Raw genomic sequence first — 11,381 nt, 5'->3', positions numbered from 1 at the left:
GCTGATTTGGAATACAGCTGAATGGTTTGCTGTTCTAGTTGATTGGAGCTCGTGATGGATTAAGGTTCGCAATGGGTTCAACACGATCGTGGAACATTGTCAGATTGAGATGTTGTAAATATGCGCTGTTGCCTATTCTAACTTCATAACAAGTATAATGTGACCGACTGGACAGTGTACATGGAAAAGAAAACAAAGGTCTTTAATTCTTAGACATTTCATTGAGAGAGTCCAAACCAATTTCAACGGGACATATCGTGGGGCATTTGGTCGAATGAAAATTAACATAGAACATCTTCTTGTATGCTGCATACAAACCGCCCCAAATGGGGTTCAAGCTGTAGTTCAGCATGGACACATTCGAACGCTTATTTTTGACCGCAAAACACGTGCTACTAGACTCGATGCCCACGTTACTTTTTTTCGGCCCTTAGTTACCTCACATTTTCGGCAAGCATAACATTATTTGCGCGCATATTGCATTTTACAGGAAAATAATTCTTCACACAGATAGCTACAAGACACAAAAAAAATAGATGAAAATACAATACATGATGATGTAACACATTGTGAATATAAGCAGTGTGGAAAGTATTTAAAAGCAATAATCTAATTCAAATGATGTTTATCGCATTAAATATAAAATTTGCTTGACAGATGTGTAAACAAAAATAACAGATAGTGTACCGCCGCACTACTGTTCGTTATTAAACATCGTTTCATTCGACCTACAGTCGGAAAAAATCCATTGCACAATGAAGAAATTTCACGTCCTAGTCTTAGTTGTAGTCGGTGCTGTTGGGACATCCCGCGCTCTCGATTGGTACGCTCTCACGCAGGCCAACTACGCAGCTATCCAGTCGGGACTGGCCCAGTTGAACGAGGCAGCAAGACAGATCAATCAATCCATCACCACACAAGAAAAACGATGTATTGCTGCATTAAACGACTTGGATGATTTTGCTCAGAAGACCATCCGTAGTTTAATGTACCAATATCCACAATACAATATTTCATTGGAACTAACGAACAATGCTTTGCAAAGCATTCCTAATGCTAGCAGTATCGTGGAAGTGTCAGATATGGCCGAATATTTTCGGCAAAAAATCGTATTCGACGTGATGGTATCCGCTCAATCGATTATTCGGAGTATACTGAATGCCACGAACATTGTCTACGGTCATCAATCGAAAAGATGTTCTCAACAGTACGCTGCACGACTGACGCAACCTCAGCTTTCAGTTGGAAGGCTACGACGATGCATAGATTTTGCTGTGCCCTATATTGGAGACTTGGCTGATACTTTCCTCGGATTGGTCAATTATAGCAAAAATGCTGGATCGGAACTGTTGAAGCTTTTCAATATCTGCTCGCCGAATTCTACATATTGTATGACCATTGTAATGTCAAGCAATCCCCGTTATATAATTTTTTGGAGTGAGTAAACTATCAATACGTATATTTCAGATGGGCTTCGAAATAGGATTTTCTGTACACCGAATTAACGACCTGTATCTAACGTCATGGGGGCAGTTTGGGAAAAATCTTGCTCGATTTATTATGTCAGTGTGGTCTACCATGGGAGATTGTGCTAATATTATTGAAGATGATATTAAAGAGATCCTCCATGATCTTGTAAATAAAACTATTTCATGTTAAAATAAATGATAAATAATAAATTTAAGCGAACATTCAAGTCTATAATACTTACTTGATACTTGATGAGCTACAGCTCTTCGATCGCTTCCAGTCGCCCTGAACATTGAGCGCCCTCAGGTCCTCTTCAACTGCAAAAGCCATCGTGTACGCGGTCTTCCACGAAGCCTGCGGCCTCTTCCAGGTTCTCTACTAAATATTATCTTCGCTTGACGTACGAACAACGTGTCCAGCTCACAGTTAAAAGTAAGTGTGAGAAAAGAGGAAGGTTAATCGAGAAGTGAGTTTCATTCCTCACTTTAGTCACTTTATATTTTTCACCGAGATTTGAGAAGAACGAAGTTGAGATTTGAGAAGTAGTCTCACTTCTTAGTTCTCTCTTTTCATAGTAAGCAGCTAGAAATGAGCAGTAGGTAATGAGATTAAGTTCTCTCGCATCATTTTTTACCTTTCATTTTTTAATTCTCACTAAAATATCATTAATCACTTTCCACATTCATTACTATGCCGCCAAACGACATTTTTGACCATACAATGGAATCTGCTTGAGTCGATGTTGTATGATTGTGCGAAGCAAATCGTGCCATATTTGAAAATATTTTCTGGGTTACGATCCTTCTCCGAATTCATGTATGTGTGGCTCCAAATGGCTGGAGCGAAATGCGATGACAGCAGCTTTCCGTCGGTGCGTGTGCACGCCATGGAGATCTGACAAGAAGAGGCCGAGTCATGGCTTGCTGCTCTCCGATTGACACGCTGAGGTGGTAATATATAATCACACGCTTATGGTAACTTACTTAAACCCCACATTTCCCTTCCTCTTTCACAAAAAAAAGCAACAACCAAAATCCTCTAGCATAGGACGCAGGCTTTATGATTTTTCAAACCACAATCCATTTTCCGGCGGCCGTTCCGACGCGTTTTGTGATTTTCCAAACCACGATCCATTTTCCAGCGGCCATCCAGACGCGCTTTGTGATTTTCCAAACCACAATCCATTTTCCAGCGGTCATCCCGACGCGCTTTGTGATTTTACAAACCACAATCCATTTTCCAGCGGTCATCCAGACGCGCTTTGTGATTTTCCAAACCACAATCCATTTTCCGGCGGCCGTTCCGACGCGCTTTGTGATTTTCCAAACCACAATCCATTTTCCAGCGGCCATCCAGACGCGCTTTGTGATTTTCCAAACCACAATCCATTTTCCAGCGGTCATCCCGACGCGCTTTGTGATTTTACAAACCACAATCCATTTTCCAGCGGTCATCCAGACGCGCTTTGAGATTTTCTAAACCACAATCCATTTTCCGGCGGCCGTTCCGACGCGCTTTGTGATTTTCCAAACCACAATCCATTTTCCAGCGGCCATCCAGACGCGCTTTGTGATTTTCCAAACCACAATCCATTTTCCAGCGGTCATCCCGACGCGCTTTGTGATTTTACAAACCACAATCCATTTTCCAGCGGTCATCCCGACGCGCTTTGTGATTTTCCAAACCACAATCCATTTTCCAGCGGTCATCCCGACGCGCTTTGTGATTTTACAAACCACAATCCATTTTCCAGCGGCCATCCAGACGCGCTTTGTGATTTTCCAAACCACAATCCATTTTCCAACGGCCATCCAGATGCGCTTTGTGATTTTCCAAACCACAATCCATTTTCTGGCGTCATCCAAACACGCTTTGTGATTTTCCAAACCACAATCCATTTTCCAGCGGTCTCCCAGACGCGGTTTGTGATTTTCTAAACCACAATCCATTTTCCAACGGTCTTTCTAACACGCTTTTTGTGATTTTCCAAACCACAAACCATTTTCCAGCGGTCGTCCCGACGCGCTTTGTGATTTTCCAAACCACAATCCATTTTCTAGCGGTCATCCAGACGCGCTTTGTGATTTTCCAAACCACAATCCATTTTCCAGCGGCCATCCGGATTTTCCAAACCACAATCCATTTTCCAGCGGCCATCCAGACGCGCTTTGTGATTTTCCAAACCACAATCCATTTTCTGGCGTCATCCAAACACGCTTTATGATTTTTCAAACCACAATCCATTTTCCGGCGGCCGTTCCGACGCGCTTTGCGATTTTCCAAACCACGATCCATTTCCCAGCAGCCATCCAGACGCGCTTTGTGATTTTCCAAACCACAATCCATTTTCCAGCGGTCATCCCGACGCGCTTTGTGATTTTACAAACCTCAATCCATTTTCCAGCGGTCATCCAGACGCGCTTTGAGATTTTCCAAACCACAATCCATTTTCCGGCGGTCGTTCCGACGCGCTTTGTGATTTTCCAAATCACAATCCATTTTCCAGCGGTCATCCCGACGCGCTTTGTGATTTTCCAAACCACAATCCATTTTCCAGCGGTCTACCAGACGCGCTTTGTGATTTTCCAAACCACAATCCATTTTCCAGCGGCCATTCAGACGCGCTTTGAGATTTTCCAAACCACAATCCATTTTCCAGCGGCCATTCAGACGCGCTTTGTGATTTTCCAAACCACAATCCATTTTTCAGCGGTCATCCCGACACGCTTTGTGATTTTACAAACCACAATCCATTTTCCAGCAGTCATCCCGACGCGCTTTGTGATTTTACAAACCACAATCCATTTTCCAGCAGTCATCCCGACGCGCTTTGTGATTTTCCAAACCACAATCCATTTTCTGGCGTCATCCAAACACGCTTTATGATTTTCCAAACCACAATCCATTTTCCAGCGGCCATCCAGACGCGCTTTGTGATTTTCCAAACCACAATCCATTTTCCAGCGGTCATCCCGACGCGCTTTGTGATTTTACAAACCACAATCCATTTTCCAGCGGCCATCCAGACGCGCTTTGTGATTTTCCAAACCACAATCCATTTTCCAGCGGCCATCCAGATGCGCTTTGTGATTTTCCAAACCACAATCCATTTTCCAGCGGCCATCCGGATTTTCCAAACCACAATCCATTTTCCAGCGGCCATCCAGACGCGCTTTGTGATTTTCCAAACCACAATCCATTTTCTGGCGTCATCCAAACACGCTTTATGATTTTCAAACCACAATCCATTTTCCGGCGGCCGTTCCGACGCGCTTTGTGATTTTCCAAACCACGAACCATTTTCCAGCGGTCGTCCCGACGCGCTTTGTGATTTTCCAAACCACAATCCATTTTCCAGCGGTCTCCCAGACGCGCTTTGTGATTTTCCAAACCATAATCCATTTTTCAGCGATCTCCCAGACGCGCTTTGTGATTTTCCAAGCCATATCCATGTTCCAGTGGTTATCCCGACGCGCTTTGTAATTTTCTAAACCACAATCCATTTTCCAGCGGTCGTCCCGACACGCTTTGTGATTTTACAAACCACAATCCATTTTCCAGCGGTCATCCAGACGCCCTTTGAGATTTTCCAAACCACAATACATTTTCCGGCGGCCGTTCCGACGCGCTTTGTGATTTTCCAAACCACAATCCATTTTCCAGCGGTCATCCAGGCGCGCTTTGTGATTTTCCAAACCACAATCCATTTTCCAGCGGTCATCCCGACGCGCTTTGTGATTTTACAAACCATAATCCATTTTCCAGCGGCCATCCAGACGCGCTTTGTGATTTTCCAAACCTAATCCATTTTCCAGCGGCCATCCAGACGCGCTTTGTGATTTTCCAAACCACAATCCATTTTCCAGCGGCCATCCAGACGCGCTTTGTGATTTTCCAAACCACAATCCATTTTCCAGCGGTCATCCAAACACGCTTTATGATTTTTCAAACCACAATCCATTTTCCGGCGGCCGTTCCGACGCGTTTTGTGATTTTCCAAACCACGATCCATTTTCCAGCGGCCACCCAGACGCGCTTTGTGATTTTCCAAACCACAATCCATTTTCCAGCGGTCATCCCGACGCGCTTTGTGATTTTACAAACCACAATCCATTTTCCAGCGGTCATCCAGACGCGCTTTGAGATTTTCTAAACCACAATCCATTTTCCGGCGGCCGTTCCGACGCGCTTTGTGATTTTCCAAACCACAATCCATTTTCCAGCGGCCATCCAGACGCGCATTGTGATTTTCCAAACCACAATCCGTTTTCCAGCGGTCATCCCGACGCGCTTTGTGATTTTACAAACCACAATCCATTTCCCAGCGGCCATCCAGACGCGCTTTGTGATTTTCCAAACCACAATCCATTTTCTAGCGTCATCCAGACGCGCATTGTGATTTTTCAAACCACAATCCATTTTCCGGCGGCCGTTCCGACGCGCTTTGTGATTTTCCAAACCACAATCCATTTTTCAGCAGGCTTCTGGACGCGATTTGTGATTTTCCAGACCACAATCCATTTTCCAGCGGTCGTCCCGACGCGCTTTGTGATTTTCCAAACCACAATCCATTTTCCAGTGATCACCCCGACGCGCTTTCAAATTTTCCAAACCAGAATTCATTTTCCAACGGTCATTCCGACGCGCTTTGTGATTTTTCAAACCACAATCCATTTTACAGCGGTCTTCCAGACGCGCTTTGTGATTTTCCAAACCACAATCCATTTTCCAGCGGTCATCCCGACGCGCTTTGAGATTTTCCAAACCACAATCCGTTTTCCAGCGGTCATCCCGACGCGCTTTGTGATTTTCCAAACCACAATCCATTTTCCAGCGGCCATCCAGACGCGCTTTGTGATTTTCCAAACCACAATCCGTTTTCCAGCGGTCATCCCGACGCGCTTTGTGATTTTACAAACCACAATCCATTTTCCAGCGGCCATCCAGACGCGCTTTGTGATTTTCCAAACCACAATCCATTTTCCAGCGGCCATCCAGACGCGCTTTGTGATTTTCCAAACCACAATCCATTTTCCAACGGCCATCCGGATTTTCCAAACCACAATCCATTTTCCAGCGGCCATCCAGACGCGCTTTGTGATTTTCCAAACCACAATCCATTTTCTAGCGTCATCCAAACACGCTTTATGATTTTTCAAACCACAATCCATTTTCCGGCGGCCGTTCCGACGCGCTTTGTGATTTTCCAAACCACGATCCATTTTCCAGCGGCCATCCAGACGCGCTTTGTGATTTTCCAAACTACAATCCATTTTCCAGCGGTCATCCCGACGCGCTTTGTGATTTTACAAACCACAATCCATTTTCCAGCGGTCATCCAGACGCGCTTTGAGATTTTCCAAACCACAATCCATTTTCCGGCGGCCGTTCCGACACGCTTTGTGATTTTCCAAACCACAATCCATTTTCATCCAGACGCGCTTTGTGATTTTCCAAACTACAATCCATTTTCCAGCGGTCATCCAGACGCGCTTTGAGATTTTCCAAACCACAATCCATTTTCCGGCGGCCGTTCCGACACGCTTTGTGATTTTCCAAACCACAATCCATTTTCCAGCAGTCGTTCCGCGGCGCTTTGTGATTTTCCAAACCACAATCCATTTTCCAGCGGTCATCACGAAGCGCTTTGTGATTTTACAAACCACAATTCATTATCCAACGGCCGTTCCGACGCGCTTTGTGATTTTCCAAACCACAATCCATTTTCCAGCGGTCGTCCCGACGCGCTTTGTGATTTTCCAAACCACAATCCATTTTCCAGCGGTCATCCCGACGCGCTTTGCGATTTTCCAAACAACAATCCATTTTCCAGCGGTCGTTCCGACGCGCGTTGTGGTTTTCCGGGTTTTCCAAACCACAATCTATTTCCAGCGGTCATCCCGACGCGCTTTGTTGTAATACGAACTACTTTGGTTATAACTTCTTTCAAACCATTATTTCGAAATAACCATTATTTCGTATTTTTCGAACATTGAACACTTGAATTAAACTCATCTTTTGAAATCAGCGTCAGGATACAAAAAAACAACCTGGCAGGATCGCCAAAATGTGTGGCTCCAAATGGCTGGAGCGAAATGCGATGACAGCAGCTCTCCGTCGGTGCGTGTGCACGCCACGGAGATCTGACAAGAAGAGGCCGAGTCATGGCTTGCTGCTTACCGATTGACACGCTGAGGTGGTAATATATAATCACACGCTGATGGTAACTTACACACACCCCACAATGTATTCTCATGAGATGTGTACTTTTGTAACGTCCATAAATGACGGTGAGGTGTTTCATATAGAAAAGCCCAAGCAGCACACTTGTCGAAAACGAGTTAATGTAACCTATGTACGACCACAATCTAGTCATACATGAGTTGCTGCAACTAAGTTGCTTTAAAATGTGCTACTCGGGAGTTAGCATTGAGAGAAGGACGAGTTGAAAAAGGACATTTTCTTTTTGGTCTTTCGGCTTACCTTCTCACCCAGCAACTTTTATCCCTACCTCTCCGTGATGCCGGTACGAGCAACCATAGTGGAAACCTGGTGGAAACTATAGACGAATCCAAGTAAAAATAAGAAGAAGACACACGACGGTGTTAACTTTGACAGATCCTACAGCACAGCATAGGAAGATCATTTAGAAATGCTTATAATAAATTCTAGACAAAATGTAATTAAAATCTGATTGATGTATGGAACGGAAAAAGTTCCGAACTGTATGATAGATACATTTTTGGAAAATATTCAAAAAATCGAGATAAGCTTCCGAATACGTAATTCAGAACTTTTTCCGTACCGTACATCAATCAGATTTTAATTACAATTTGTCTAGAATTTATTTTAAGCATTTTAAAATGATCTCCCTATGCTGTGCTGTAGGATCTGTCAAAGTTAACACCGTCGTGTGTCTTCTTCTTATTTTTACTTGGATTCGTCTATTGCCATACGCTGACAGAGTTTACTCTTCTCTGAAGAGTAAGAATCTGTTCTCCATGTTAGTAGCGTATGTTCCCCATATTCGGGGCGGCTGTCAGTAAGAGACACTAAGCACACTGTGCTGTACCGTGTCTGCATTGTAATTTAAGAACTTCAAATAGGGGAGAATGTTCCCAAACCGGCCACCTAAATGGCAGAAGCCATGAGGTCACGAAAAATGAATTTTCTGGCCAAGTTTTGTAGTCTATATTGTTGCGAGGACATTATTCTATGTTTCTGCACGGTTAGAAAAAAAAGTACTTAATTTTAGGTCCTTTTTTTTCTCTTGCATCTCCCTCCCTCTTCCCTTTGTTGTCATAAAATGAAGAGCAAAACAATTCAACAAGTGCAGTAAATCGTGGGAACCCAACGTTAAGTAATCTCATGTTTACAAAAGTTGAGTGAAATTTACTTAACTTTTGGTAAGTTTCTAATTAAAATTAAGTATATTTCACTTAATATTAAGTGAATTTTACATATAGCGCCATTTTTATTTTTTTATTTATATATATATAAGCTTTATTGAATTCCGGTAAGTACCGTGGGGCATCGAAATCCGTACACTTAAGCACCTTAGTATATGAAAAAGTCATTAGAAAATAGGAATCGAATGTAAATAAAACATTTGTCATCGATACAGGAGCATGAAGGCTTCTACTTTTGAACTGTTTCACATTTACTCATTAAAAACTACGAAAAACATCATAAAATAATGAACTAAATCAACTACTCCTGACTCGAAATCCGTCCACCGTGAGATCAAAATCCGTACAGCTATTTGTTAACTAAATATTTAAATTGAAACAGTCTGATTGACCGAACTACCACTGTAAATAGTTCGATACACACCTTGAGAAGGGATCCCTTTGATTTGTATTCCGCTGATCTTATGTAATAATTCGCAATAAGCAATAAAAACACAGTTACTTTTGGTACAATTATGCTCTACCCGAAAACAAAATGGCGGCACAAACTCGGCGTTTGGTGGGTGAAGATTTGTTTTTGATTTTTGTTGTTTTAATTTCAAAGCCTTCTTTCCAATTCTTTGCCCTAAAAGCTTACTGCCAAGAATCTGAAAAGGATAAGATTAATTATTTCTACATTAATAACCTTTAACCCCCTTTAATTTATTGATATCTCATGAGGTGGATGGATTTTGGTGCTGTACGGATTTCGGTCCCGCACGGTATATATACATGTTATATTAGCTCTACATACATGTGGGAGTTTACAAAACAAAAAAACGAGCAATGGGTAATGTTTTCAACATAACCGCGAGTAGAAGTAGGACTTGTATGAACGTAACGTATTTACATCTTACTTTTAACTTTTGGATCTATGGAGTTTGATTATACTATTGATATTGGAAACGACAACTTCCATGCTGTGAAAAATTATCAGCAATTTGTTTATTCAAAACTTCTGTTAATGAAACTATGATTTATATACATAATTAGAATTGCTTTGTTTCTTACTATTAAGCCCTTATTTACTCAAGCAAATGTAGGGCATTTATAGATTTCTTATTGATGATATGTAGTATTTGAAGTTTAAAAATTCTATTTATAAAATTTTCAAACTTGGGCAAAATGTGCTATTTTAGGGGAACTGTCCCGTTCTCCAAACAAAGAAATACAGCACCAAAAAAAATCACAACAAAAAGAAACAAGTCAAGGAGCAATAACCCTACTAAAATAGAGGAGGTACTGCTTAAACATCTACGAAAAATTATTTAATGTTTTGATTCCAAACTCCGAGTCTAAGTCAAGTTTAATAAAACAATTTCTCAGAAAATGAAAACAAAGAATAAGATAGTTTATTTAAATATTCTTCTGGAAATTAATTTTTGCGGACTTTTTTAAAACATTTACATGTAATACAGCGACATTTTCTAATCTAAAATGGATATGACCACTATTGCTGATTGTGCATCTTTAATTGCTAATGCGTTCTGCAAATGATTGAAAGTAATTATTTTATTCAAATGTTAATTTTCATCAGTGTAGTTGATTTTTTTTTGCTGGGAAATCAGAACTGAATAGTATAACCATGTTATAATGTACGTGTCGTTTAGTACCAAGCACAACGTAACATATGGTCAGTCATATGACATGACTCGTACCCATCCCGGGATCATGTGCATTATGAAACCAATCACCTGGATGAGCAGACCAAATCTCTCTAATTTTGTTCTTCTTCATCCACCACCGCTGCCTCACCCATCATCGGCCTTTAGCCGTGAACTCCGAGCGATGCGATGGGTGATTGCATCCATCGCAACCGACTCCACTGCATCCGACCATCATCAAGCACAGAATGGCAAAAAAAAAATGCGCCCACTTCTTTCATGCATATTCGCCACTGGCAGTTCTACCGCTGGTGACTGCATGCTGTCGCTGTGTAGGTAAACAGCGAACGAACGAACGAAACGAAAAATGCGCGAGCAAAAAGCACGTCAGTACGCGCTGCTATCACAAACTGTAATGACTCGCACACGGCAGGCACAGCTTCTTTAATACACAAAGAAAATATTGCGGTGGACCTGAAGGCCCGTGGGATACTGCATTCTGATATCCGTGTTAGGAATGCACGGGATTGGTTGAATATGAAATTTTTACTGGCTTTGACAAGAATTGAAATTTTCAATAGCTTATCGTTAATAATCTTAAGTTTCAATGAAATAGACAAAATGGTGGAGAGTGTCCGAGTCGATTGACATATAAATCTTAAAAATCCATCGAAAGATAAAGGCGCTAGTAACGTTCAAAATCTCCCCTTCCAGCGTAACGCTCTTGATTTCCAAAAATCTAAATGACACCCAGTATAGTAAAGAAAGACGTAAGTCCTACGTCAGAAAATATTGTACTTACTGGGAGAACCTTAGCTCGTGAAACAAAATGGCCAATAATGCATGTGATATCCTGGTA

The 11,381-nt window shown here is 42.0% G+C and overlaps 1 protein-coding gene across 1 annotated transcript; it reads left to right on the top strand.

Annotated features, from left to right (window-relative positions):
* The first annotated feature begins 743 nt into the window (after positions 1 to 743).
* Positions 744 to 1,683, top strand: LOC134221252 (uncharacterized). Its single transcript, XM_062700445.1, has 2 exons — positions 744 to 1,400; positions 1,468 to 1,683. Exons 1-2 carry the CDS (start codon positions 756 to 758, stop codon positions 1,657 to 1,659), a joined length of 837 nt encoding a protein of 278 aa, XP_062556429.1. The 5' UTR covers positions 744 to 755; the 3' UTR covers positions 1,660 to 1,683.
* Positions 1,684 to 11,381: the final 9,698 nt, after the last annotated feature.

This window comes from Armigeres subalbatus, chromosome 3 (genome assembly GCF_024139115.2).
Source record: "Armigeres subalbatus isolate Guangzhou_Male chromosome 3, GZ_Asu_2, whole genome shotgun sequence".
In the NCBI taxonomy this organism is placed as follows: domain Eukaryota; kingdom Metazoa; phylum Arthropoda; class Insecta; order Diptera; family Culicidae; genus Armigeres; species Armigeres subalbatus.
The sequence above is the reverse complement of the archived record's forward strand: the minus strand, read 5'-3'. Positions and strand labels throughout refer to the sequence as shown.